Source organism: Canis lupus, chromosome 38 (genome assembly GCF_048164855.1).
Source record: "Canis lupus baileyi chromosome 38, mCanLup2.hap1, whole genome shotgun sequence".
Classification (NCBI taxonomy): Eukaryota; Metazoa; Chordata; class Mammalia; order Carnivora; family Canidae; genus Canis; species Canis lupus.
The window spans coordinates 2583682-2611678 of NC_132875.1; the positions used below are offsets into that span (position 1 = coordinate 2583682).

Below are 27997 nucleotides of genomic sequence, written 5' to 3' on the forward strand. Positions count from 1 at the left end.
CATGCAGATCCCGCCCCTCATATTGGGAGAAAGCTTCAGGCTAGAGCTAAGCATTCTGACCAAAACATTTAATTAACAAAAAATATTACAATAGCAGAGAAAATAATAATAATAACAATAAAGAGAAATTAGAAGTGGGAGTCAGGGTAGAAAAAAATGCAAACACCTTGGTTCCTAGGAGACCAACACTCCAGCTGAGCTGGACTTAGCCCCAGCCCCTTCTGAGTTCTCCTTGGCTGCTGGCTTCTCATCTTCCCCCATGAGACGAATGTTGTGCTTTTCCCGGAATTCATTTAATTCTCTTCCTTTTGCCTGAAGCTGCTGTGTAAGGGTCTCAATGATCTTCTGTATCTAGAGGCCAAGCGACAGGGATTATATGAGGATTTCAGGACTCCCTTCCCCTACCTGGTATAGACTATGGCTGGAGGATGTGAAGGAGGGATGATACCTTTAGCCTCACCAAGTATTGATAGTGGAGTCCAAAGACTAAAAGTATGCCTTTCTCAAATACAATGATTTATGAACTACAATGTACACAAGAATCACTTGGGCTGTTTGTTTTTAAAATGCCACTCCATGGGCAGCTGGCACAGTTGGTAGAACATGCAACTCTTGGTTTCGGGGTTGTGGGTTCAAGCCCCACGTAGGGCACAGAGATTACTTAAAAGAAAAAAAAAAAAAAAAAAAAGGCCACTCTATAGGCCTTACCTCTAACTGTTCTGAATCAGTGGGTCCAGGAAACTGCATTTTAAATCAGTTCTCCAGGTGACCTGGATGCAAGTACCCATGGACCACACTGTGAGACACACTGCTCTCACTGCCGCCTCTCCCCCAAATCAGCCAGGCCACAGAGCGCAGGGAAAAAGGCGGACAGCCAGCAGCCTCTCCTGTCAGAGGAGTTCGACTTACTAAAGCATAAAAAGCATGGCTAACGGGCCTTTCATGCGGTCTTCGCCATGGGTTCCCACCCACTTGCTTATACCACGTTCCCTAAATCCTGGCCCCCCCTCCCCTTTGCTCCCAAAGCTTCTACTGGAGGACTCCTGCTCACCTGCTCCTTGTTGTTCTCCAGGGCAGGCAGCACCTCTTTGACAGTCCGCTCCACCAGCACGCCCCCAACCATTCGGTAGCACCTGCGGGCCTCATCGACCTCCTTCAAGGTGTCAATCACCAGGCTGCGGCACGGGGACAAGGCAGATCTGAGAATGCGGCCCCTCTCTGCTGCAGCCTTCCCTTACAAATGGCCTCTCCAACTTTCCTACTGACCGGTGCTCCCCGACCTCCTCACCTGTGCTCATTCAACTCCATCTCCAGCTCAGCTGCTTTGGATGCCAGACCCCGCTGCTCCTGCCGAAGACGGTTGAAGCCAGCGATAACCTTGGAAGATGAGAGTTAAGTGAGAGAGGAGACAGTGGACATGGCTGAGGCTCAAAAAACAACACAGGATGGCAAGCTCTGGATACCTACCTTGGAACAGGAGTAGGTCCAAGTCTGTAATTTCTACCTGTAGTCTGTCTGAAATTCCATTCACTAAACACTTACCGAGAGTCTATTCTGTGGGGGAACTTAACCAGTCCTTCTCGCAGCTTCTGTGTGGTGACGAATAGGCATTTATAATACAGGATGGGTGGGGAGCTCCTGGAGCACCTGCAGAGGAGCTCAGACTTGCAGGTAAAGAAGGCTCTAGGAAAAGGCTTTGTAGGGAGTACTCTCGTTTGGCTCTACCCAGCATTCCTCCCACAGGGGAACTGCCTTCCTTAGCTCAGGGGGTGCTTGTGGGGCTACTATTCACAGGACCCTTGCTCCCTGACCACAGGGGCAGTCCACAGGGGCAGTGACCTATTCTGCACCAGAGTGTCTGTTCAGGAACTGACTCTGGGGTAGAGACAAACAGGTACAGAGACAGCTGGAGTGAAGACAACTAGATGTCCTATAGAGATGATCCTCCATCCCTCTCTTTTTTTTTTTTTTTTTAATTTTTATTTATTTATGATAGTCACAGAGAGAGAGAGAGAGAGAGGCAGAGACACAGGCAGAGGGAGAAGCAGGCTCCATGCACCGGGAGCCCGATGTGGGATTCGATCCCGGGTCTCCAGGATCGCGCCCTGGGCCAAAGGCAGGCGCCAAACCGCTGCGCCACCCAGGGATCCCCCATCCCTCTCTTGAAACCCTCAAAGCTGCCCTAGTTCTTGAACTTTTTATTTTTATTGTTTTTATTTTTTTTTATTTATTTTATTTATTTTTTATTTTTTTAATTTTTATTTATTTATGATAGTCACAGAGAGAGAGAGAGGCAGAGACACAGGCAGAGGGAGAAGCAGGCTCCATGCACCGGGAGCCCGACATGGGATTCGATCCCGGGTCTCCAGGATCGCGCCCTGGGCCAAAGGCAGGGGCCAAACTGCTGCGCCACCCAGGGATCCCTTTATTTTTTATTTTTAAAGATTTTATTTATTTATTCATGATAGTCACACAGAGAGAGACAGAGAGGCAGAGACACAGGCAGAGGGAGAAGCAGGCTCCATGCTGGGAGCCCGATGTGGGATTCGATCCCGGGTCTCCAGGATCGCGCCCCGGGCCAAAGGCAGGCGCCAAACCGCTGCGCCACCCAGGGATCCCAACTTTTTTTTTTTAAATAAACATTTTATTTATTCATGAAAGACAGAGACAGAGAGGGGCAGAGACACAGGCAGAGGGAGAAGCAGGCTCCATGCAGGGAGCCAATGTGGGACTCAATCCCCGGACCCCAGGATCACACCCTGAGCCAAAGGCAGACACTCAACCGCTGAGCCACCCAGGCGTCCCCCCCACCCCAAGTTCTTGAACTTGGTGTGACCCAGTTCTTGAACCTTTCTTTTCATTGTGTTCAATTCTCTGAACTGCCCACTATCCTTCCAGAACACTACTTAAAAAGAAACAAAAAAAAGTTGGCTGGAGTCTGTTTCTGTAGCCTAGAAACCCTAACATAGGCTTGCAGAGAGACACTGCCTTAACTGGAGCCTGAAGATGAGAAACCGGGGGAGGAAGGGGTGCAAGAGAAGTGTGAGAAATGGGATCCCCGGGTGGCTCAGCAGTGGAGCGTCGGCCTTCGGCTCAGGGCGTGACCCCGAGGTCCCGGGATAAAGTCCCATGTCAGGCTCCCTACATGGAATCTGTTTCTCCCTCTGCCTGTCTCTCTCTCTCACGAATAAATAAATATTTTTTTTTTAAAAGGGGGGGATCCCTGGGTGGCTCAGCGGTTTAGGGCCTGCCTTTGGCCCAGGGCGCGATTCTGGAGTCCTGGGATCGAGTCTCGAATTGGGCTCCCAGCATGGAGCCTGCTTCTCCTTCCTCCTGTGTTTCTGCCTTTCTCTATGTCTATCATGAATGAATGAATGAATGAATGAATGAATGAATGAATGAATGAATCTTAAAAAAAAAAAAGAGAGAAGAAAAAAAGCAGTGTGAGAAGTAATATATGTAAAGGCCCAGAGGAATGATTACTACCAGCTCCCTGTTTCCTGGAAACAGAGCAGGGAATCCAAACAGTGTGCAAAGCAGACGGTACTAACAGCGCGGCCACCATGACTTTTAGTACAGGGCCCCAATGACCGGGTTCAGAAGGAAGTATCAGATGAAAAGTAGAAAATGTAATGAGGAAAGAAAATCATGGGGGTGGATGGGATACAGAAAAAGACGAAATAAAAACCGGGGGCCTGCAAAGACCAGGTTTCAGGCTTTGTCTCTGCCACATACTGGCCCTGTGGCCTCGGACACTGAATCTGAACCCTACGGTTCTCGACCCTGGCTACTGTCAGAATCCCAGGGGAGCATGAAGAGGGACACCTCAGAACAACTACACAATCACTGGGTGAGTCCCAGGCCTCGGTTTATCTTTTTAAAAGATTTATTTAGGGGATCCCTGGGTGGCTCAGTGGTTTAGCGCCTGCCTTTGGCCCAGGGCGTGATCCTGGAGTCCTGGGATCGAGTCCCGCATCGGGCTCCTGGCATGGAGCCTGCTTCTCCCTCCTCCTGTGTCTCTGCCTCTCTCTCTATGTCTATCATAAATAAATAAATCTTTTAAAAATAAAAAAATAAAAGATTTATTTATTTATTTTTAGAGAAAGAGAGTGCCCTGAGCAAGGGGAAGGGGCACAGGGAGAGAAAGGATCCCATGTAGACTCGCACTGAGTACAGGAGCCAGGGTTCAATCTCATGGCCCTGAGCCCAAATCAAGAGTGGGATGGGTGGAACTCTTAACCTACTGAGCCACCCAGACGTCCCAGGCCTCGGTATTTTTAAAAGCTCTCCACCATAATTCTAAGTGCAACCAGAATGGAGCCCCCGGCGTGACTCCCTGCGAGCCTTACTTGCCTGACCTGTGAAATGCACATGGTACCTCCTTAGAGAGCCGCTGGATGACGTGACCCAGTTAGTGGGAAAGGGCTTTGTAAGCAGTCAGGTATGGTAACTACTACCTCGGCCTTCTCTCCAGACCCAGTGGCCGCCTGGCCGCTCCTGATCAGCTGAGCACTGAGCCCACCCGCTCAACTCCTGCCCACTCACTCCTGTTCACACCATGTCCAGCATCACCACCTCTAATGACCAACCACCTCATGTTTACTAGGATCTTTCATCTCCAGCTCTCTCTGCAAGGCTCATCTACAGCTAGTGAGCTACTAATGGCTAACCCGTCCCACCACTACATCCCTTCTACTGCTCAAAAAGCCAATGAATAGGACTGACCAGCACCCTGTCACTCCAGCGGCAGGCACGCTGCCTTCTCCCAACCACCATCCTTCCATCTTGGTCCACTTCATCCACTTGTTCCAAAAATGCCTTGGAAATCTGTTCTTCCTTTGCCTCCACTGCCTATACCAAACTATTCCATTTATAGTTAGCTTCTTCTCCACTGTCAACGTGTGACAGATCAAAATCATTTAAGAAAATCTTAACCAGATTCTAGATGCTCTCCTAGCACCCAAATAACCCACTCCTCTGGATGTGTGCGGTTAAATACACCAATGAAATCAGCTTAAGAGTCTAAAATTTCTGGGATGCCTGGGTGGCTCAGCGGTAGAGCATCTGCCTTTGGCTCAGGGCGTGATCCTGAGCTCCCCACAGAGAGCCTGCTTCTCCCTCTACCTGTGTCTCTGCCTCTCTGTCTCTCACGAATAAATAAAATCTTAAAAAAAAAAAAAAGTAAGTTGGTAAGTATAGAACTCTTTACATCCTCATGATTGGCACATACAAACAATTTTATACAGGACATGGTTTTCTTTTTCTCCCCACCCCCCCAGGCTTACTGAGATACAACTGACATATAACATTGTATAAGTTTAAGATATACAACATTATGACTTGATATATGCACATACTGTGAAATTGCTACCAAAATAAAGTTTGTTAACACATCCCATATGTTAACCCCTTCTACGTGCTCACATATAAATGCTTATCAGATGTTCAACCATTGAGCCACCCAAGTGTCCCAAATAAAATCCTTAAAGAAAAAAACAGGGCAAAGTATTTCCGTATGATTTATTTTCCTGTTTTTCTCCCCCGCCCCCTTTTTTTTTAAATTCATGAGAGACACAGAGAGAGAGAGAGGCAGAGACACAGGCAGAGGGAGAAGCAGGCTTCATGCAGGGAGCCCAACGTGGGACTTGATCCCGGGTCTCCAGGATCACACCCTGGGCCAAAGTCAGGTGCTAAACTGCTGAGCCACCCAAGGATTCCCTTTCCTTCCTTTTTGTTTAATTCATATAGTGTTGATAACTTCAGAAAAACCCATAGTCATTACCTTTACCTCCAAAACGTCCTTTGGTCTTCTTACCTACATGATGTTTACTCTTACTGGGCTCAGTGAAGAATAGAATAGGTCAAGAATTATGACTGGATGCATCTGGAAAAGTGTTCGGGGTGTCACTCACTAAATATCTTCTTTTCAGTTTAGTGCCCTTTTCCTGAAAAACACACTCAACTATCAAGAAAATGTCTTTGACCAGGGTGCCTGGGTGACTCAGGTCATGATTTCAGGGTCCTTAAGCCCAGAGTCATCAGGGTCCCTGCTCAACTGGGGATCTGCTTCTCCCTCTCCCTCTGCCCTTCCCTCTGCTTGTGTGCACTCATGCTCTCTCTCTCAAATAAATAAAATCTTAAAAAGAAAGAAAAGAGGGCAGTCCTGGTAGCTCAGTGGTTTAGCGCTGCCTCCAGCCCAGGGCCTGATCCTGGAGACCCGGGATTGAGTCCCACATCAGGCTCCCTGAATGGAGCCTACTTCTCCCTCTGCCTGTGTCTCTCTCTGCCTCTCTCTGTGTCTCTCATGAATAAATAAATAAAATCAGAAAGAAGAAAGAAAGAAAGAAAGAAAGAAAGAAAGAAAGAAAGAAAGAAAGAAGAGAAAAAGAGAAAGAAAAAGAAAGAAAGAAAGAAAGAAAGAAAGAAAGAAAGAAAGAAAGAAAGAAAGAAAGAAAGAAAGAAAGAAAGAAAAGGAAAAGGAAAAGGAAACAATCCTTGACCTTACTACTCCAACAAATAACGGTTCCCAGCCCTTCTCTTCATCTTTTAGGACTGGTCTGTACTCACTGCCTTTACTTCCACTGTAGGAGATTTAGCAATCTCTCTGCTTCTACCCACTAAAAACCATAACAGACCCAACTTTTAACAACTAAAAATGTCTCCAGGCATTGCCAAATTTCTCTTGGGGTGAAATCAAGCAGGTGGAGAACCACTGCCTCAGGGTAACAATGAGAACTAAAATGATGGAACGTGTCCAGTGCCCAACACAAGGTTGGTTCTCTACTCTCTTTTAACTTCCTGGACCCTTTGGTCCATTGATTTTCCTACCTCCCCGCACCCCCCCTTTTTATTTTATTTTATTTTATTTATTTAATCTTTTTTTTTTTTTTTTAAGGATTTTATTTATTTATTCATGATAGACACACACTGAGAGGCAGAGACACAGGCAGAGGGAGAAGCAGGCTCCATGCAGGGAGCCCAATGTGAGACTCGATCCTGGGACCCCAGGATCACGCCCTGGGCCGCAGGCAGGTGTTAAACTGCTGAGCCACCCAGGGATCCCCTCACCTCACCTTTTTAAAGATTTTATTTATTTATTCATAATAAACAGAGAGACAGACAGGCAGGCAGGCAGGCAGAGAGACAGGCAGAGGGAGAAGGCTTCCTGCAAGGAGCCCGATGTGGGACTCGATCCTAGATCCCAGGATCACGCCCTGAGCCACCCAGGCATCCCCTCCTACCTCCCTTAACACTCCTTTCCTCTTTCTGAAGTTCTTCCTCTCATCTCTACAATGGAGAGGATCTAAGGATCTAAGATTCTTTTCATAGTACTTCTCCCTTTATCACTCATACTATTTCAACTGGTATTCTTAGCTACTTCTATGGCTTCCACAATTGCCTTAGTCTACTGCCTGCAAACCCAGGCCTTCTCAGAATTCTAGATCTATACTTCCAAGTTAGAGGAAGGAGCGCTGAAGTCAGGCAGAAATGGCTTAACAGTCTAACCATCAGCGACGTACCGCTTTTTTGAATTTGTTTCTTCAGATAATGTGTCTCCTAGGATGTTTGAAGATCAGTGAGTTATATCAAGAACTTAGGACAATATCTAGCAAATAACAGATTGTCAATAAATAGTAGATATTAGTACAGAACATTTCCATCCTTTAAAACAATATTAATTGGGGATCCCTGGGTGGCGCAGCGGTTTGGCGCCTGCCTTTGGCCCAGGGCGCGATCCTGGAGACCCGGGATCGAATCCCACATCGGGCTCCCGGTGCATGGAGCCTGCTTCTCCCTCTGCCTGTGTCTCTGCGCCTCTCTCTCTCTCTGTGACTATCATAAATAAATAAAAATTAAAAAAAAAATTAAAACAATATTAATTAATTAATTAATTAATTTATTTATGTGAAACACAGAGAGAGAGAGGCAGAGGGAGAATCAGGTTCCATGCAGAAGCCCGATGTGGGACTTGATCCCGGGACTCTGGATCACACCCTAAGCCAAAGGCAGATGCTCAACAGCTGAGCCACCCAGGCGTCCCAGAACATTTCCACTTAACTGTCCTATAGATACCTAAAACTCAGGTCATTTGAAGCTGAACTGATCTTTTATCCCGTTTTAAACTGTTCCTTTTCTTGTCGTCTCCCCTATTTCTGCTAAGGACACCACTCTAACTCCTGAGGTAGGAAACCCTCGTTTCATCTCTGAACACACCCTTATCCCAACAACTGCCAAACTTATCACACCATTTCTGCAATTTTTCTTAGGCTCGCTGACATCACCTAGTCCAAGACTTCGTTACATCTGGAAGAGTCTTCTAAATTATCTCCCTATTTTTGGACTCTCCAAATTCATCCTATACACTACTGGTAATTTAATTTTCCTAACACTTGGATGACATATAAAAATGTTCATGACATATTAGGCGTAAAATGTAGATTACAAAATGGTATATACCGCATAAAACTAATATTATAAAGTATGTAAATATGTAATGAAGATATGTCCTCCCTTTCCAGCTATACACACACACAAAACATAGGTTGGGGGGGGGAACCCTCCTTTGGAGTATATCAAAGGATATATTCCAAAGTGGTAATAGCCTGGGTGGCTCAGTGGTTGAGGGCCTGCTTTTGGCTCAGGGCGTGACTCCCCAAAACCTGGGATCAAGTCCCACATCAGGCTCCTTATAGGGAGCCTGCTTCTCCCTCTGCCTGTGTCTCTGCCTCTCTGTGTGTGTGTCTCATGAATAAAATCCTTAACAACAAAAATAAAGCGGCAATAATAGTTATCTTTGGATACTAGGATCACGAGTAATTTATTTGTTATTTTGTACTTTTTCCTGTGTTTTCTACATTTCCACAATGAACATGTCTTATTTTATGTAACAGAAAAATAACAAGAGCATGCCATATATTTTTCTGTGGCTTCCTCACTGCTTACATTAAAAAGTTCCAAATTCTTTGCCATGCAAAGACTCAACTTGCTTTTAAGCACCACATCTTTCTTATACTTCATGATTTAGCTAAACTGACCAGTCACTGCACTTCCTGTCAGACTGTGCTTTCCCTAGCTCTCTTCTTATCCTATTCCCTATATTCTATTTGCATTACCACCTGTTCAAATCTATCCAATCCTTCAGGCTCATCTCAAATATCCCTAATATGATCGTGGTATAAATGGAAAAATATGTCTGATTCTCAAATCACTCACTCAATTAAAAGCCCTGCTCTTCCAGTTACTAACCTTGGATAAGCTAACTGAAGTCTCTGAAACTCAAATATCCTTACCTATAAAGGGAGGACAATATAATCTACTCCAAAGAGCAGTAATTAAATAACAGAAAATAAAACAAGTGCCTAGTACAATGTGTTGCTTCCTTCCATCTTGTTTATAAGGGACATATATAGCTCACATTTGCAGATATGATAAATCACATGTATTTTTTAAAAATTTAGGGGACACCTGGGTGGCTCAGCAGTTGAGTGCCTCCCTTCTGCCCAGGGTGTCATCCCAGGGTCCTGGGATTGAGTCCCACATCAGTCTCCCTGCATGGAGCCTGCTTCTCCCTCTGCCTGTGTCTCTGCCTCTCTCTCTCTCTCTCTCTCTCTGTGTCTCTCATGAATAAGTAAATAAAAAAATTTAAAAAACATTTTAAGTAAGCTCTAGGCCCAACATGAGGCTTGAACTCACAACCCAAAGATCAAAAATCACATGCTCTATGTACTGAGCCAGCCAGGTGCCCCAATAAATCTTACATTTTTTATCCAGTGTTCTCTCTGAAACACAAAGGCCATAGAATGTTAAGCAAGAACAGCCTCAGAACTCAATTATCACAACTGCTCGCTTTCTTTGGAGGGCTTCTTCTCTTTCTCCATAACCCCTTAAATATTGGTTCCATCCTTGTTCTGCTGCTTCTTTTTTCAACTTTCTGCACAAACCCTAGATGATTTTGCCCATTACCATGACTTTTTTTTTTTTTTTTAAGATTTTATTTATTTATTCATAGACATAGAGAGAGAGAGGCAGAGACACAGGCAGAGGGAGAAGCAGGCTCCATGCAGGGAGCCCGATGTGGGACTCGATCCCGGGTCTCCAGGATCACACCCCAGGCTGCAGGCAGCGCCAAACTGCTGCGCCACCGGGGCTACCCCCATTACCATGACTTTATCAGCCTTCCATAAGCTTATAGTTCTCTGACTCAAATGTAATTCAAAATTTATAAATCAAACCAACTATTAAATACCTCTACTTGAATGTCCTACAAGAAATCCAAACTCAAAACCCCAAGAGAAACATATTCCCCACCCCCCTAGGCATTTCCTATCTTCCTACATTGCCTATGAACAAGCATCCATCAAAGACATAAATCTGAGAAACATTCTAGTTTCCTCTCTATCCCGTTTTCTTCACATTGAAGTCTTGCAGTCCACCCCATACTTTAAGCCCACCTGCATCCCCAACAGGCCAGAAAGGTTCATGCCTCACTGCTTTTAAGGACATTAGTCTCTGCCTAGGAAATTCTCCACTTCCTTCTTTTTTTTTTTTTTTTTTAAGATTTTATTTATTTATTCACGAGAGAGACAGAGAGAGGCAGAGACACAGGCAGAGGGAGAAGCAGGCTCCATGCAGGGAGCCCGACGTGGGACTCAATCCCGGGTCTCCAGGATCACACCCTGGGCTGGAGGCAAATGCCAAACCGCTGAGCCATCCAGGGGTCCCTCCGCTTCTTTCTTTGCTTGACTAACTTCTCTCATCCTTTAGAACTGAAGGATTATCTCTCCCAGAAAAACAAACACTATACTCATTACTGTGCAAAACACTTTGCATGCATTTCTTGTCTAATAATAATCAAAACAGTGATGAAGTATGAACTGCCAAATTTTTACAAGGTGAGAGAGGGAACTCATGGGAGGTCATCTACACATAATAAATAGCAGAACCGTGATTCTAAAACAGATCCGCCAACCCTAGGGCACTTCTTATGCTCTTAGCCACCCCTCAGAAAGTATTAGGTTCCTTCTCCTTTTCCTCCCACCACAACACACGGGTCGGGGGGCAGAAACTATCGTTCCCCCCCCCCAAAGTCCTGCAGCACTGGGCAGCCCGGGGGGGCTCAGCTGTTTAGCCCCTGCCTTCAGCCCAGGGCCTGATCCTGGAGACCCGGGATGGAGTCCTGCGTTGGGCTCCCTGCATGGAGCCTGCTTCTCCCTCTGCCTGTGTCTGTATGAATAAATAAATAAAATATTTTTTAAAAATCCCACAGCACTTTATACCTGTTAGGACACTCATCTTCGGCCTTATGTTAGCACTTAGTAGGTCTTATTTCACTGTGAGCTCTTTGATGGCGTGGGCCAACTTGAAAAATCTTTATGGAGACACCTTTGCCTGCGGTGACTATTCGACAAATAACTGACAAGCGAGCGAGCCTGCAGCGAGAAGAGCTGTTGTCTTAGGTTTTCCCTTCTGTCGCGGGGATTTCTTGCCACCCAGACTACACACTAGCCCCGCCATTAGCAAACCAGGGCTCCCCGCGCGCCACAAAAGGCTCTCCGGGTTGTTTATCACACGTCTCCCGCTGCTGAGACACTGGGGGAGATGCAAACTCGGGTTACAACACGGTTTCTGGTCGCTCAGGAAATCCAATCTAATAACGACGTGCGGGTCAAAATAGTATGGGACGGCGGACTGCTGGGGCATGCGAGTCACGTGGCTCTGCAGAGTGAGGGCGACGGTCAGCGTGGTGCCGGGGTCACCGAACAGGCCACACGGCCAGCCCGCCGGCTCATCCCCGGGGATTCGTGCCGAGCCGCCGGGCCCGGCCTATCCTGCGGGAGGGTGCGGGGAGGTAGGCAGAGCCACGCCCGCCCCCCGCCCCTCCCCCTCCCTCTCCTCCCTTCCCTCCTCTCCCCTCCCTCCCCTCCCCTCCCCTCCCGCCGGGCTCGGGCCCCGGGCCGGCTCACCCTGCACCCCGGGGGGGGCGTGGCCTTCACCGACCAACCCTCCCGCGCTCTCCCCCGGACCCGGCCAGCTTCTCCGAGGACCCTCCCCTCTCGGGGCGGCCCCGCCACGCCGGGACGCGCGCGGGGCCTGCCCCAGCCAGCGGCGCCGCCCGCTCCTCGCACCGACTCGGGCCCGGCCCGGCTGCCCTCCTTCGCGCCCTCCGCTCCTCACCTGCTCTGCCGACACCGCCCCTTTCCCCGCGCCGCCGCCGCTGCTCTTGCCGGCGCGACCGCTGCTCTCCGCCATCTTCGCCGCCCGCTGCGCTTCCGGCCTGCGCGGCCCCGCCCCCGTGCGTCACATCCGGCCTGGAGGTTGCCGCCCCCTGGCCCCGGGGCCGCCGCTTCCAGGCCGCTCCTCCGGTCGGACGCTGCCGACGGTTTCGGCTCTATCCTCATGTAGGACCCAGCGGTGCACTCCGCTGCGGGGCTTTAACCCGTGCAAGGGAGCCGCTGCGCCTGGGAGAGGCGGAGAGGCCGGGTTGACCGGAGCGTGGGGGCGCGGGCTGGGATGTGTGTGGGTGCCGGTGCCCTTTGCCCCCCACGGGGTGGGAGGGGCGAGGGACGGTGAGCTTCCCCTCGGAGATGGGGGTAAGGGGGCATCCGCTGAGCAGTGCCGCCGTGCAGGTGCCCAGTGAAGGGGAGAGGCTGGGGAGAGCAGGGAGGTTTCTTGGGGATGCCTTTTGAACCGCGGGTATGTTCCCCCGGGCGGGCAGGTGGGGGCGGGGGCGGGGTGGGGGTGGGGGGGCTTCAATCTAATACGAGCCCACTGGAGCCGAGACAGGTGCCGAGCAAAGCCCCTTCCTCTGTCTTCCCACTTTATGAGTCTTCCTGTAGCCCATAATTACTCCCAGTAAGACTTGGTGGGGAGGGGGGGTGTTTCTCTGCGAGGGCCCTGCTTCAGCCTCCCAGTATGAAGAGAGGAGTCAGAGAATCCTGGAAATGTGCTGCTTGAGCGCGGGAGTGGTGTCCTGATTTCTCACCTTCCTCAGGCTGGGCTTCATCATCAGGCCTCCTCACCAGCTCCTGCCCCTTCTCTTGTGTCCTGGACTCCGGATACCTCGACTCTCAGTACTTTGTGCACAGCCCAGGTAACATGTTTTGCTCTGTCCTTGGCGCCTGACACTTAATAGATGTTCAGTAAATGTCTGTGATGTGCATAGATGGTGGGATACACTGGGGTGCCAACCATCACAGAACATTTCATCAGTGGGGAGCCCTGAAAAGCAGAAACCAAAGGGCAGCGCAGCCCTCCTGCTCCCCCACTTAAGACTCTGATTGTTAAATTTGCATTTCCCCATTCTGGAAGTCTGAGCCCTGCCCGTGCCATTCACAGTCCCAGAGCCATGGCTATCTCCTCTTCTTCCTGGGAACTGCCGCTGGTGGCTGTGTGCCAGGTAACATCAACACCAGACAAGCAGGAGAACTTTAAAACATGCGCCGAGCTTGTTCGAGAGGCTGCCAGACTGGGTGCTTGCCTGGCTTTCCTGCCTGAGGCATTTGACTTCATTGCAAGGGACCCTGCAGAGACACTACGCCTGTCTGAGCCACTGGGTGGGAACCTTTTGGGAGAATATACCCAGCTTGCCAGGTATCAGGGAAAGGGGGAGGGAAAGGTAGCTTCCTTGTTGGGCAGTGTCCCCGAATTGCCAGATAGGAGGGTCAAACATTGAGAAGCATTGTCAGTGTTGCCCCTTCTACCCTGCCTTCCTCCAGGGAATGTGGACTCTGGCTGTCCTTGGGTGGTTTCCATGAGCGAGGCCAAGACTGGGAGCAGACTCAGAAAATCTACAATTGCCATGTGCTTCTAAACAACGAGGGTGAGACCTGATAGCTCTTTAGCCACATCTTCCCAGGCTCTTCTACCTAAACTTGCATTCTCCAGAATTCTCAACTTGGTTTCCTTGGTTGAGTTTTAGGGGTATTTGTACTTCTGAGCCTAGGTTATAAATAGTCTTGGTGGGAGGAGAGGAACTAAGTTGGGCTCCTAGCGCACCAGCACTGAGCGTTCCTTCTCCCTCTTACTACAGGGTCAGTAGTGGCCACTTACAGGAAGACCCATCTGTGTGACGTGGAGATTCCTGGGCAGGGGCCTATGCGTGAGAGCAACTCTACCATTCCTGGGCCCAGTCTTGAGTCTCCTGTCAGCACACCAGCAGGCAAGGTGGGAGTTGTGAAAGGATGAGGTGGGGAAGAGGAACAGGAGGGAGAAGAGAAATACTTTGAAGTGATAGTAGAGGATGGAAAGAAAGTCCTAAGGAAACGTAGGCAGTGGGTATGACTGAATGCTGTGAACAACAGGACAGGGCTATTAGGCTGTTTTCATTCCAGATTGGTCTAGCTATCTGCTATGATATGCGGTTTCCTGAACTCTCTCTGGCATTGGCTCAGGCTGGAGCAGAAATACTCACCTACCCTTCAGCTTTTGGATCTGTTACAGGCCCAGCCCACTGGGAGGTAAGAGGACACCTCTTCAAAACATAAGGGCCTTCAGGGCACCTGGGTGGCACTAGTTGGTTCAGCATCCGAGTCTTGGTTTCCGCTCAGGTCAGGGTTGTGGGATCGAGCCTTTTGTCAGGCTCTGCACTCAGCTCTGTGCTCAGCACAGAGTCGGCTTGGGACTCTCTCTCCTCCTCCCTCTGCCCCTCCCACTTGTGCTCTCTCCCCTCAAATAAATCAATCTTTAAAAAAACATACAGGGCAGCCCCAGTGGCGCAGCGGTTTGGCCCCGCCTGCAGCCTGGGGTGTGATCCTGGAGACCTGGGATCGAGTCCCACATCGGGCTCCCTGCATGGAGCCTGCTTCTCCCTGTGTCTCTGCCTCTCTTTCTGTGTCTATGAATAAATAAATAAAATCTTTAAAAAATAAATAAATAAAAATAAAAAAACACAAATATATGGGCCTTCTCTTAACTTTGTTCTCTCGTGGCCCTACCAGCTGAAGGATTTTCTTCCTCTCCACCTACTGGGAAAACTCATTCCCTAGGTTGTTGCCTCTCGTTATGTTAAAGAATAATTTACATAGTGAATCATTCCCAGGCAATGATCAGATTGGCCCGTAATGTCCATCACCCATAATTTCCCACTAGATGCTACCCGCCACCCATAATTTCCCACTAGATGCTACCCGCTTAAGTGAATACACATCTCATTCCCCAGGTGTTGCTGCGGGCCCGTGCCATTGAAACCCAGTGCTACGTAGTGGCGGCAGCACAGTGTGGACGCCACCACGAGAAGAGAGCAAGTTATGGCCACAGCATGGTGGTGGATCCCTGGGGAACAGTGGTGGCCCGCTGCTCTGAAGGACCAGGCCTCTGCCTTGCCCGAATTGACCTCAATTATCTGCGGCAGTTACGCCAACACCTGCCTGTGTTCCAGCACCGCAGGCCTGACCTCTATGGCAATCTGGGCCACCCATTGTCTTAAGACTTTGACTTCTGGAAGTTGAGACTCCCACTGTGAGCTGGTGTGGCTGTGACTTGAAGGCAGGACCCAGGCGCGGCTCCCCTCACTGGGAGAACCTTGACTCTCTCGAATGAACACAGGCTCAGCTTCTTGGGAAAGAAGAAGCTTTCACCTGAGCTCAGATTTCAGTTTCAGAAAGGTGGAATTTTATATAGTCACTGTTTATTACATGAAAACTGACGTTATGCTGAGGGCTGAGCAGCACTGGCATTGAAAAAAATATAACCATCATAAAGTCTGTGTCTGGACATCTCCTTTGGGAGCTGAAAGGGGAGGTGGTGGTGTACCAGCTAGACTAGGCTCCAGTTGTAGGCCTCCTGGCTCATTCAACATGCCTCCCTACCCAAATAAAAGTGCAACACTCAGTGCATGTCCCAGCCCCATGCTCGGAAGCTTGGGAGTGGGAGTGGGGCAGAGAATGGGGAAGGAAAGAGCAGATAGGAGGTGATACTGAATGACTTCACATTCACCTGTGATGCCCTTTGCCCAAGCCAGAAGAAAGCAAAGGGGAAAGGGCTGCAGGGTACATGATTTATTTTCACTTGAACATGGAAGGGAAGTCTCACACTCCCCCTTCCCCTTCTCAGGGGGAGTGTATCTTAATCAGCACCCCCTTCTCCATCCACCCTGCTGGGAGGAGCGACTCAGCTGACCCAGTCCTCTTACCGTCCTCCCTTGAAGAGGGTTTGGCAAAGGGGACAAAGGACGGAGCCACACCAGGCAGAGGTCTGAAGCCCTGGAATGGAGGGAATGAGGCAGAGAGGAGCAGCACCAGAGGCCAGGAGAGAGCGGAAAGGGCCACAGCTTCTTTGTTTTTTAAAAATTATATAATTTGGGAGAGGGTGGTGATTAATTTCCAAAATACACTTCAGAGTCCCACCTTCCACACAGCTCCCTTACTCACAGCCCTTTGGTTTTTCAGACAAAACTGAAGAGCCCTCGTAAAGCCAGAAGTACGGATAACCCCCGCAATGCACCCGGAAGCAGTGTTCACTTGCATCCCTTAACAAAGACTACATCCCGCAGCCTTTGCTTCTCCCTCTACATCTGTCTTACGGCTCGGTGGCAAGGTGGCTGTGGAGACACACATTAGGAGGGTCCATGGAAAAGGGAAACGGGGGAGGCCCAGGCACGTGGGTGCAGGGAGGGGTGGGGAACACCACTTCCATTTTCCTTTGTCTTTTCCTTTAAAAAAAAAAAAAAGGCAGGGGTGTGATTGGTCGGAAGGGCAGAAAACAAACCCCAGAACAGTATGTAAGCTCCAGAGGTGGGCGGTGGGAACAGTCCCCCGAGAGGTGAGGGGGAAAGGTCAGGGCAGTGCCTGCAGCATCAAGTTCCTCAGGAGTTTCTGCCGGCCCAGCTCGTAGTCCTCCTCGTCCACGTTCACCAGCAGCTTGATGGCTTCGTGGCCCACAGCCTGCTTGAGGGAGTCTGTGATAAAGACGCCTTTAAGCGCCTCTAGTAGAGAGCCGTTGATGTAGTCGCGCCAGAATGCGTCGAGGTAGGTGAGCTCAGAGAACTTGATGTCACAGATGATGGAGCCCAGGTCCCGAGACTTGAGGATGGTGTTGGCCTGGTTAAAGCGCTCAAACTGGCGCTCGAGTGGGTCCTGCTTGTTAGAGAAGACGTTGCCTTGCAGAGCGGTCTCATGCTGGCAGTACTCAGCCCGAACCCGCAGTCTGATGTCTGTGGCGAAGAGAGACACGCACAAGTGGTTGCAGTGAGGGGAGTGCAGACAACCCACGCTTGAAAGGTGGGAATGAACAGCTGGGTAGCTGAAGTTGGGAGCATCACCTGCCAGCTTTGCTACCTCTCCCCCAGGACTAGTTCTTTTCTATGTAGTTCTGAAATCCTTGCCTGAATGCAAGTTTCCCTGAAATGGGCCAAGCCCAGGTCAGATGACCGCCACCCCTCATGAGCAGCACCCTACTTCTAGGAGGTATTTTCCTTTTTTTTTTTTTTTTTTTTTTTTTTTAAGATTTTATTCATTTATTCATGAGAGACAGAGAGAGAGGCAGAGACACAGGCAGAGGGAGAAGCAGGCCCCATGCAGGGAGCCCGACGTGGGACTCAACCTCAGGTCTCCAGGATCACGCCCCGGGCTGAAGGCGGTGCTAAACCTCTGAGCCACCTGGGCTGCCCCGAGGAGGTATTTTCCTAATGAACAGGCATACAAGTTCATTTTAGTACCCATCATACTTGATTCACCCTACAATAAGGATGTTGTAACAGCATCCCTTTGATCTTATATTAACTAGAAAGAGTTGAAAGATACTCTGCTGCAAAGACAGAAATTCTCTCCCCAGAGACTAAACCATTCAATCCCACCAAGTCATTCAACCATTTGACAGGAGCCTTGCCCTAAAGAGCATAAACTCCCCGGCATCTCAACAGTTCTGTCTCCCCCTCAGGCCCACTCCACCTCTAGAACCCTTCAGCTTCCTCACCACATGTCTGCTTTTCCTTGGGGTCTGGTGTTACTGACTTCCGGCGTTTTCGTTGGCTCCCAAGTGTGGCTCTCCCTCGAGCTGGCCGCTTGCTACACATCTGAGGGCCCGAAGTGGGGCAGCACACCACAGGATAGTGGGGAGGCACTGACCAGAGCGTAAAAGGGGAAAAAAACATAGGGTAAAAGCAGAAACACAAACCCTTCCCTTGGAATGAGAAAGGAATCATTTAGACTTAGCGCTAAAAGCTTTATCAATAACCTGAAAAGAGGATAAAACAAGGGGACAATTACAGGACCCAGGTGAAGCGTTAACACCTCGCCTGATTTTTATGGGGCTAGATATTGGGGGGGGGGGGGCGGCAGTGAGAGATACAGTGTCCTTTCATTCAGGCTGGCAAAGCTGGGAAAATGATGGGTTTGGTGTCTATTTTTTTAAGCATTATCTATTTATTTGAGAGGAAAACACGTGTATGCATAGGGAGGAAGGAGAGAGAAAATCTCCAGCAGACTCCCCTTGGAGCAAGGAGCCCAAGACATGGCTCAATCCCATGACCCCAAGATCATGACCTGAGCTGAAATCGAGAAACACGCAACTGACTGAGCCACCCAGGTGCACCCCCCAATGCCTTTGAAAGATTTATTAGAGAGAAGGGAGAGAGACCACATGCAGGAGCACATGAGAGTGGGGCGGAGGCAGAGGGAGAGAGAATCCCAAGCAGACTCTATGCTGAGCACAGAGCTCAATGCAGGACTCAACCTCAGGACCCTGAGACCACACCCTGAGGCAAAACCAAGAGTCGACACTCAACCGACTCTTGGCACACCTGCACTCCCTTTTTTAAATTTTTTTTTAATTTTTTATTTCTTTAAATATATTTTTTAAATTTTTATTTATTTATGATAGTCACACAGAGAGAGAGAGAGAGAGAGAGAGAGGCAGAGACACAGGCAGAAGGAGAAGCAGGCTCCATTCACCGGGAGCCCGACGTGGGATTTGATCCCGGGTCTCCAGGATCACGCCCTGGGCCAAAGGCAGGCGCCAAACCGCTGCACCACCCAGGGAACCCTCCCTTTTTTTTTTTAAAGTCAACTCTATGCCCAACACGGGGCTCAAACTCACAACCCTGAGATCAAGAGCCACATGCTCTAGCGACTAAGCCAGCCAGGTGCCTCTGATATTTTCTCTTGATTACGAACATTAGGTGGAATTAGTATCTTCTTACCTGTTTTGGGGGGTTGTGGAGGCCTCGGTTCTGGATCGCTGAGGGCTCTGGGGGTCACATAGCGAATTGACGTCTCCTCCAGATACTTGTCTACAAGATCAGGGCACACTATAGGAGGGGAGGGAATCATTCAGGAAAAGATACACTCCTCCCTTCTAATCCAACCCTCCAATAGGCCTCCTAACTTGTCCTAGGTAGCCCCTAGGGTCAACGCCTCCTCCCACTTGGACTCCTATGCTGCTCAATCCTGGCCTCCCACAACTCTTCCCGGATTCCAGTGTCCCCAGCCCCCAATGCACCCTCACCAGCCCGCCTCCTCTTGAGGGTGACGTAGGGCAGCAGGTCATGACGAGTGATGATGCGCAGCAGCTGCAGCACCTGGCGAAAGTTACTCTCATCACAGCGGCCCTGGCGCTCCAACGCCAATAAGAAGTCACGTCCATTTCGGATGAGGCCACGCTCATGGTCATCAATGACGTCGACAAAGAGGAAAGAAAGAACGCGCACATCCCTGTGTGTCAGGTGGGTGCCCACGATGTCAAACATGCGGTGCAGGCTGTACAGCCCGTGCTCCTGCTCACCATGCTCTTCTGGCCACACCTGACTTGCCCGCCGCTTTAGGCCCGCCATGCTGGGGGCTCAGGTGCGCAATGCCTTCCAGAATCCCTGCTCAGCAGCTGCAATCCCCACTATACTGTAAGGGGCAAGGAAAGAACCTATGAGCTACTCAACGGCAATCTCAACCTGGTCTCAATCACTCTTCTATCTCCAGTGCCTGACAGTGCCTGGTACAGAATTGTGCTTAGTGTTTATTAACTTTTAAAAAGTGTTCATTGAAAAATAAAGCCTACAGTGCTCCACATCCAACAGATGTTGTCCTAAGTCCAGACCCTACTAGAGAAATACACTTTCCCTAAGTGAGAATGTTCTATGCAATTTCAGTGCTGCATACTGGGCAGGAGGTGCTGTTAGAGATTACCTCGATTGTTCCCCTGCCCCCAAAATACTGCTTCTGGTCCCCTGTGCTCTCCCTCCCACCTCCCCAACCAGCTCACCTCTTAAATGTAGGCAAAACTGAGAAGTAGAGAATTCATTCTTAACTAACACGGAAGCTACAACAGATGAACTTACAGACGGTATGGAAACTGAACAATCTTTAGGGTGAGAACTAGTTTCAGTGCTGCCTGTGACACTACCAAGCCAGGTAGCTGTGGGCCTTAAGCGAGTTACCTCACAACAAAGCCTCACTGCCACCCATCTACAAAACACCAATGAAAGAAACTACTCTTCAGACATGTTAAGGATCCAATTAGAAACTATGTGCGAGGGATCCCTGGGTGGCGCAGCGGTTTAGCGCCTGCCTTTGGCCCAGGGCACGATCCTGGAGACCCGGGATCGAATCCCACGTCGGGCTACCGGTGCGTGGAGCCTGCTTCTCCCTCTGCCTGTGTCTCTGCCTCTCTCTCTCTCTCTGTAACTATCATAAAAAAAAAAAAAAAAAAAAAAAAAGAAACTATGTGCGAGATTGTTGTGTCAACAGTCATGAAAGAAGATTTCAAAGAGATTAGCATCCTTGACCAATCCAGACCAACCCCCCACAATCCTATCCTCATTTTTCCTACAATCCATCCAAGTTCAGAAGCATAACTGCGAAGGTTAATAATACTAACCAAAACTCCTGGATTTAAATTACCAAACATTACTAAACCCCTACATTGAGCATTCTCTTCCTCCTCTGGCAGAAGTACCCCCTTGATGTTCACATGCCATTTGGATACACCCTCTTCTTTCATCTTGGTTATTTCTCCATCCCTCCACAACGATTGACAGCAGCCTAATGTTCATTCTATAATTTGGCATTTGATTCCTATAGTTCCCCCATCAAGCTGGGTAACATTAATGACCAGCCAGTAACCAAGCCTCAAGTCCATGGGCTTCCAGGTCCATGCTGGTCAGATAGTGCTGGCCAATACTACCCAACCCCTGACCACGGCTCCAACGTCGTGATTCATTATAAAGTCCTGCCAAAGCTACTTCTAAACGTTTTCAATCTCCTCACCTTTCTGCTGCCACCACCCCGGTTCAGGTCCCAATAATCTCTCACCTGGACTACAGTAACACCCTCTGTAGGGACTCTCCTTATCACCAATCTTAACCCACCTAAGTCCATTCCCCCCATTCAGCTGAACGAGCTACCTACAATGCACAACTGACCTCATCACTCTTCCGCTTAAGATCTACCTACATCCCCCTCCTTACCTGTAAGAACACTGCAAACTTCTTACACAACACACCAAACGTTCTGCAGGCAATTCCTTTCTCTTTCTCCGGGCTACTCCTTTTGCCTGAGTGCTCCTCTCCCTTCTCTGTCCCAAATGTGCCCCATCAGCACCCTTTTTCAGATGGCTAACTCCTACTCATCCTTTAAAAGTCAACTCAGATACCATCTTCAAATTCATGCTCCACACCTCCGTGCTGGGATAAGTAGTCCTCTTTCCTCTTCTGTGCTCCTACAGAACATCATGCATATTTCCTTTAAACTCCTTATCAAAGTGTACTAAAATTATCTGTGTATTTATTATCCTATTAGATCTTAAGCAACTCCTGTAGACGGACTAAGTCATATTCATCTTTACATCTCCAGTGCCTAGCAATGGAGAAAGCCTGGCACATAGTACTCATAACTTACTGAACTTGGTATCCAGGACATCATCACAAGCCATACTCATACAAGTCCACTGAGAGAACTTCATTAAAAACAGATACAACCTAACTACATGTATACATTCTAGATAGCCGCAGCCTCCCCTACACTATGCAGAACTACCCATCCCACAGTACCCTACTCAGCAATAAGATAGGTTGTCCTGTTTATTTTATACACCAAGAAACTAAGGCTAAGTTAAAGAATAAAATGATAAGCTGCTTCAAAAGAGCCAAGCTGATGGGCTCTCAGAAAATGAGAGCAAGTAGGACCTGGTCCCCCCTCTTCCTCAACAATCCTAAAACAGAAGCAGACTCCTTCCCTTAAGAAAAGGGCGGGTTCACCCTGGAATCACTTAGCTCCATATCATGGGTTCTCATATGTGGATAAGAAATATAGCTTGCATCCACTTAGGACAGCCCAGATGCCACACCCCCTCCCACTCCAGCATGGGAAACAGCTGGGAAAATAGCTACCCAATGACAGGCTGGTTTTCTCCGCCTCTTCCTCTCATTTCACCTGTTGTAGGTACAAATGGGGGTGGGGGGCAGGGGTAGTGGGGGGAACTAACGGAAAGTAACTCCTTGTTCATACCAAGCAACAGGAGAAAACTGAGCCTCCTTAGACTTCTCCTTGTTCCCTATCCCACCTGTTCCTTTTGGCCAGCTGTTGATTATGAGGATCCCAGAAAAAGCAGATGGGCAGGTTTCACATTCAACCAAACCAAAGAGCAGGTTGCTAGAGAGCTCCCGAATCTATGTGTCCTGATTATAAAGCCCCGGAAATGAAAGAATATTGTCCCCTACATACCTTCCCACTGGAAAATGAAGCAGAATACAGGAAAGGACTATGGTCCTAACTATGTATCAATGGATGCAATTCTATAATAGGCCTCAGTCCTCTGAGGGTTAACTCCCCAGATATGAGAGAAAAAAACAGCCACCTTTAAGTCCTAGATCCCACACTGGATCATTCAAAGTGCCAGGAATTATCATAGCTTCTAGGTCAGTGGTTCTCAACCCGGGAGGATGCTTCCAGAACCCCAAGGGACACCTGGCAATGTCTGGAGACATTTTAGACTATTATGACTGGAGGGGGCAAGGGCCGTGCTACTGGCATGCAGTGAGTAGAGGCCACGGATGCTTCTAAACATCTTCTAAAGCACAGGTCAGCCCCCACAACAAAGAATTTCGCAGCCCAGAATGTCAATAATGCAGGGTGCCCGGCTGGCTCAGTCAGTTAAGCGCTTGCCTTTGGCTCAGGTCACGCTACAGGGTCCTGGATCGAGCCCCACATCAGTCTCCCTGTTCAGCGGGGAGCCTGCTTCTCCTTCTCCCTCTGCTCCTCCCCACTCTTGTGAGCGCTAGCACGCACTCTCTCTCAAATAAATAAATAAAACCTTTTTAAAAAAAACACCAGTAATGCTGAGTATGAGAAACCCTATTGTAGATGGATCATGACGAAGGGTCAAAAGAATCGAGACAGCATGTCACTTTCTACCTACATCTAGAGAAGGAAGCCACTGGGTCCTTCCGACCCAAACCCATCAAACAATGTTCCAGAAGAAAAGCCAGTCAGACATAGACTTACTTCACTCCTAAGTTCACCGAGCACTAAAGAGTTCCATCCCACTCCAACCCTGGCTTCTCTATCACCTGCTGTTGCCATTCAGGTGAGCAATAAGTGGTGGGACTACCCTCTCCTCTGCCCCATCCTGGGAGGTCCAGTGTGACCCAGTTCAATCTGGATCTCTGTAAAGATAAAAGAAATGCCATCCCCTGCAAGACAAACAAAAAGGATCCTGCACTTAACCCTCACAGCCAACTTTAAAGTCCTGAAACTAAACCAGTTGCAGACCCTTCCTTGTTCGACTGCTGATGAGACATTCCGCTTACTCAATGAAGCAAAATGTAGAAGTCGTCTAAGTTTCCCAAGGCCATGTCCTTGAGAGAAATGTTGGGAGGCTGACACGCAGGCTAATAGGCAACCCCCCCACCCACTTACTTATCGTCTAGGACGGTGGGTTCACTCACTTAGCAATATAGATGGGGTTCCAAGAATCTATCTACCTTTAGCATTAAAAGAACACAGCCAACCTCCTCTAAAACCAAAATATATTCAGCTTTCTGTGGCAGTGAAGCTTGGGGACGCAGCTTAAAATATACAGAGATCCTAGATGAAAGATAATCAGGGTAGTAAGGAGAACATACCCACTCTAAACAGATTAAAAAGAACTCCTGAGTCCTGAAATATTGCCAGACACCAAGAGACAAACAAAACAGTCCAAAGAGTCCCGATCCTGTTGGCTGGTTTGGGTCCATTTGAGAACCTAACAAGAACAACCCCCACCCACCCCATTACAGTTTCCCAAGAATAATTTCTCCTCCTGAGAATAATTCTTTATTCCAAGGAACTGCTGCATTTCCTGGAGTTGTAGTTTTTTGTTTGTTTTCTTTATGGAGGTCCAAACCAGCCAAGTGCCAACAGACAGACTAGAAGTATCTACAGAACTGCCTACCAGGTTTCTACTTCCAAGCAAAGTCTAGTCTCATCCCAACCACAGGAAAGACATTTGTATTTTTGGGGGTACTCGACTCTCTCGGAAGCCCATAAAGTCTTGTGTAAGAAATACAAAAAGAAGGGCACCTGGGTGGCTCAATCAGTTAAGTGTCTGCCTTTGGCTCATGTCATGACCTCAGGGCCCTGGGATCCAGCCACTCAGTTGGGCTCCCTGCTCACAGGGAAACTGCTTCTCCCCTCCTCCTTGCTTGTGCTCTCTCTTGCTATCTCTCTCTCTAATAATTAAAATCTAAAAAAAAAAAAAAAAGAAACACAAAAAGAATGATCTCTTGAAGACCAAAGTCTAGTTTCATCCCAACAGGGATAACATCTATATTTTCACAAAACCAGAAGTATTTGACTCTCTCCAAAGCCCTTAGGGAGGAAAGTCATGTGGAAGAATTAAAAAAAAAAAAAAAAAGTGATGTCGTGAAACTTGTAATGAAAAAGACATGGAAAAGCTTCAAGACTGAGAGAACGTAAAGGGCTTTCTTGCTGGTGGGACAGGGAAAATGTAATCAAATATCTGGAAGTCAGAATGATATGTTTTCCAAAGGAACATTCTAGGATCCCTGAACAACTAGAAGAAAGAGTAAGCTAGGGGAAAAGCCTTCCCATGGAAGGAACCTCAGGCCCGCCAAGGGTAACATTAGAAGTTGTACTAGAGTACAATGTTCCGAATGTTAAACAATGTTTCTCTCAGAGCTGACCAAGACGACTACATAATAACAAACCAAAGCTGAGGGCTTGCCCCAAAACACCTAATTTGGGCTCTCCTTTCCTTCCTCCCAATCTCCAGTTACCCAGGAAGACAGTGAGGGCAATAGGCTTTATTCACTCAGCTGGGTAGGTGAAAACTCATTTTCCCTGGCGTCTAACCCACGACTGGGCTCAACCCCAACACGTTTCTCATACCATTCCCATTCCCTTCCATTGTTCAAGAACAATAAAAAAAAAAAAAAAAAGTTCCAGACTTACCTTTGCAAGAAACTTAACTTCCCAGGTCTCTTCCTAGCACAAGGTTGGAAGCCAGCAGCAAAACAAAAACAAATTGGGGGAAGGGGGAGGGGGAGGGGGGGGAAGAGTCAATTTTCAAGATTTATTTTGCAACAGCAAAGGCCCAAAAGAGTTAGTCTCAATTACAAAACTACAGACACACCTAAAGCCATTTTCATTAAAATGATCCACTCCGAGCTACCAAGCAGAGTCCCCAGGTTTCCCACCTCTCCTACTGACCAATTCACAGAACCATCCCAACTCCCAAGGACCTCCAGCCTCCATGGCTCAAGGCAACTTGCCGGATATTCAACAACAACTTGCGGGGTGGGGGGGGAAAACCCAATTATCCCCTGATACCTTCTCACCTGACTCCTCAATACCTTCGGAGACCCATTTCGTTACAACGTTAACACTGACTTCCCACTTCAGGAAGAACTGGGGGTGGGGGAATGGTTACCCCCAAACAGGGCACTTCCCATCAGTTCACTCATCAGACCAGAGCTCTCCTCCCAGTTCTGTCTTCCGCCCTGCCCCTTAGCGCAGAGCGGGAACGACGCACCCACCGGGGCGCATCCCCTCCAACATCTCCGTCCCACCGGGGGTGAGTCCTGACCCCTCCCTCGCAGCCCTAACGCGGCGCCGGGAAGGTCTGGGAGCTGAAGCGCTCACTTAATTATCCAGGCTGCCTGGGTGCCCTCCTGCTTTGCGCTCCCTTTCCCGGACCTCCGGGCACGCACACCGCACCTGGGCACAGCGGGGTCCGACTCGGCACGGCGGTCGCCCCACACCCCACACTGCTAATCGCTAGGCTAACTGGGGAAGTCCTTTCCCTCCTTCTACACTTCGGCGGCGGTGACACTGGATTCCCCGGCTCCCCTTCTTTCCGGCGACCGAGGGAAACCAGGGAGCGGGGTGAGCCGGGGGCGCCTCCGGAGAGCGAATCCAGGTGAACCCTCACCCTCACCCTCACCCGGCGCTCCAAGCCGCCCGCTCCTGCCCTGCCCACCCCGTTGGAGGCCGGAGGCCTGGCGATCAGGGCTGGCGGCGAGGGATGCAGCCTCCCAACTCCGCTCCGTCGGCCTCCCCGGGGAGGGGGGGCAGGGACGGCCCCAGCCTGCGCGCCCCGGGCGGCCGCGCGGTCCTCCCCCCAGCCCGCTCCCCGTCCTCCCAAACTTTCCTCCGGGTCTCTCACTTTCCCCATTACCCGTCACGCCGCCGCGCTCTCCTGCTCCACCCCAGGGCTCCCCTAGGCCCTTCCCCCTCCCACCTCCAATTCGGCACTTCCCAAACCCCCCCCCGAACGTCGGAAGTCTCTCCTCCCCCTCCCCGCGTGCCCCCGCCCCCCGCGCCCCCGCGCCCCGCGCCCCGCGCCCGCCGCCCTCGCCCCTGCGGGCTCGCAGCCCCGCAGCCCCGCAGCCCCGCGCCCACCTCGGCGGCGCCGGCACCCCCGGCCCGGCCCTCGTTGCCGCCCCTCCCCGCGCCCGCCCGCCCGCCCGCCTCGCCCCTGCCGCTCCCGCAGTTGCCACCTCCCCCGCACGCCCCCTCGGCCGCTCCCCTCCCCCACCTCGCAGCGTCCCGTCACCTCCCTCTCTCGAGGTGCTCGCGCTGGACGTCGCCGCCGCCTCCCCCTCCACTTTCCTTCCCCGAGCCCTCCGCGGCCCCGCCCGGCCCCGCCCCGTCCCGCTCGCCTCCCCCTCCCCACTCCGCCGCCCCGCCGCCTCACTCTCGGCTCAGGCTCGGCGCCGCCATGTTGGATCCATCCGCGCCGCCCTCCCGGCCCGTCGCGCGCCGCCGCATCCGGGCTCCGGCCGCCGCCGCCGCCGCCGCCGCGGGCGTGGGGGAGGGGGCGGCCTCGTCCTGAGCAGCGCCTCCCGGAACCTGGCCGGTTAGCGGCGGCTTCGAGGCCATAGCGAGGCATGAGCCGGGGTGGCCATGCTGGGTGAGGGCAGCCTGGCAGCGGCATGAGCCGGGGCGTGGATAGCTTCACTTGGGGACGCGACGCTAGAGGCTGGCAGCCATCTTGCTTTGGGGCAAGCGGGCGCCGCCGGTTCTTCCCGGCGGGGGCGGCGGCGGGGGCGGCTCGGGGGCCGCGGGGGGAGGGAGTGAGGGTGGCGGTCTCGGGTGCGGGAGCACTGGGGGCGCCAGAGCTGGCTGCCGTCGGCCTCGACACCCATCGAGAGACTGGGACTAGCGGCCATGACTCATGAGGGCGGAATATTGCCAGGGTCGCGCCGCCCGGCGAACTCCGGGGAAGGTTCACGGAGGTCGGGCTTTGACCTTTGCCCCGAGCTTCCGGTCAACCCGGACGTGCCGTAAACCGCGGTCGGGGCGGAAAGCGCTGTCCGGGGGCTCCTCGGCTTTCGTCCTGGGAGCACCCGCTTCCCAAAGGGAGCGTCGCCGGAGCCGAGTCGGGGGCGTCGGGGACGTTCTGGAGCTGCCGGCGGCCCGTGGCGTAGAGGAGAGGCCGCGAGCGGGGCCCGTGGGAACGCCAGGCCCAGTGAGTTAGCCGGTTTGACCCGAGGGGCAACGAGTAGGCTTCCGAGGGCCCAGGCGGAGAGGTCGGCAGGTGTACCTGGGATATTTGAAAGATCGCTGGTTGC

At 50.5% G+C, this 27997-nt stretch overlaps 3 protein-coding genes across 17 annotated transcripts; 1 reads left to right on the top strand and 2 right to left on the bottom strand.

Moving 5' to 3' along the window:
* Positions 1 to 53: 53 nt before the first annotated feature.
* Positions 54 to 12315, bottom strand: PFDN2 (prefoldin subunit 2). The gene is made up of 4 exons (XM_072814824.1): positions 12175 to 12315; positions 1289 to 1377; positions 1052 to 1175; positions 54 to 351 (listed from the first exon to the last, which is right to left on the bottom strand). Exons 1-4 carry the CDS (start codon positions 12247 to 12249, stop codon positions 175 to 177), a joined length of 465 nt encoding a protein of 154 aa, XP_072670925.1. The 5' UTR covers positions 12250 to 12315; the 3' UTR covers positions 54 to 174.
* On the top strand, positions 12273 to 15703 carry NIT1 (nitrilase 1). 6 transcript variants are annotated; one of them, XM_072814802.1, is made up of 7 exons: positions 12273 to 12398; positions 12992 to 13090; positions 13336 to 13590; positions 13716 to 13819; positions 14030 to 14163; positions 14331 to 14456; positions 15158 to 15703. In XM_072814802.1, coding segments are annotated over exons 1-7 (987 nt in total). In that variant the 5' UTR covers positions 12273 to 12396; the 3' UTR covers positions 15425 to 15703. The 6 variants fall into 6 exon arrangements, with proteins under 6 accessions (XP_072670903.1, XP_072670905.1, XP_072670904.1 ...); XM_072814804.1 differs by having other exon boundaries at positions 12321 to 12590; XM_072814803.1 differs by lacking the exon at positions 12273 to 12398 and adding an exon at positions 12493 to 12516.
* On the bottom strand, positions 15609 to 27246 carry DEDD (death effector domain containing). 10 transcript variants are annotated; one of them, XM_072814818.1, is made up of 7 exons: positions 27121 to 27150; positions 25377 to 25409; positions 21395 to 21645; positions 19441 to 19829; positions 19136 to 19243; positions 17911 to 18057; positions 15609 to 17149 (listed from the first exon to the last, which is right to left on the bottom strand). In XM_072814818.1, exons 4-7 carry the CDS (start codon positions 19763 to 19765, stop codon positions 16773 to 16775), a joined length of 957 nt encoding a protein of 318 aa, XP_072670919.1. In that variant the 5' UTR covers positions 19766 to 19829; positions 21395 to 21645; positions 25377 to 25409; positions 27121 to 27150; the 3' UTR covers positions 15609 to 16772. The 10 variants fall into 10 exon arrangements, with proteins under 10 accessions (XP_072670919.1, XP_072670909.1, XP_072670916.1 ...); XM_072814808.1 differs by lacking the exon at positions 21395 to 21645 and having other exon boundaries at positions 19435 to 19829; positions 27121 to 27246; XM_072814815.1 differs by lacking the exon at positions 21395 to 21645 and having other exon boundaries at positions 27121 to 27245.
* Positions 27247 to 27997: the final 751 nt, after the last annotated feature.

Coding starts and splice junctions, on each gene's coding strand:
- PFDN2 (XM_072814824.1), bottom strand. CDS start 12,249: ATGGCGGAGAGCAGCGGTCGCGCCGGCAAGAGCAGCGGCGGCGGCGCG. Junction 1,378..12,174: donor GGGCGGTGTCGGCAGAGCAG/GTGAGGAGCGGA, acceptor TCATCTTCCAAG/GTTATCGCTGGCTTCAACCG. Junction 1,176..1,288: donor ATGGAGTTGAATGAGCACAG/GTGAGGAGGTCG, acceptor CCCGTGCCGCAG/CCTGGTGATTGACACCTTGA.
- NIT1 (XM_072814802.1), top strand. Junction 13,591..13,715: donor GAATATACCCAGCTTGCCAG/GTATCAGGGAAA, acceptor GCCTTCCTCCAG/GGAATGTGGACTCTGGCTGT. Junction 14,457..15,157: donor CAGGCCCAGCCCACTGGGAG/GTAAGAGGACAC, acceptor CTCATTCCCCAG/GTGTTGCTGCGGGCCCGTGC.
- DEDD (XM_072814808.1), bottom strand. CDS start 19,765: ATGGCGGGCCTAAAGCGGCGGGCAAGTCAGGTGTGGCCAGAAGAGCAT. Junction 18,058..19,135: donor TCCACAACCCCCCAAAACAG/GTAAGAAGATAC, acceptor CGCTCTGGTCAG/TGCCTCCCCACTATCCTGTG. Junction 17,150..17,910: donor CAAGGAAAAGCAGACATGTG/GTGAGGAAGCTG, acceptor TCTTCGCCACAG/ACATCAGACTGCGGGTTCGG.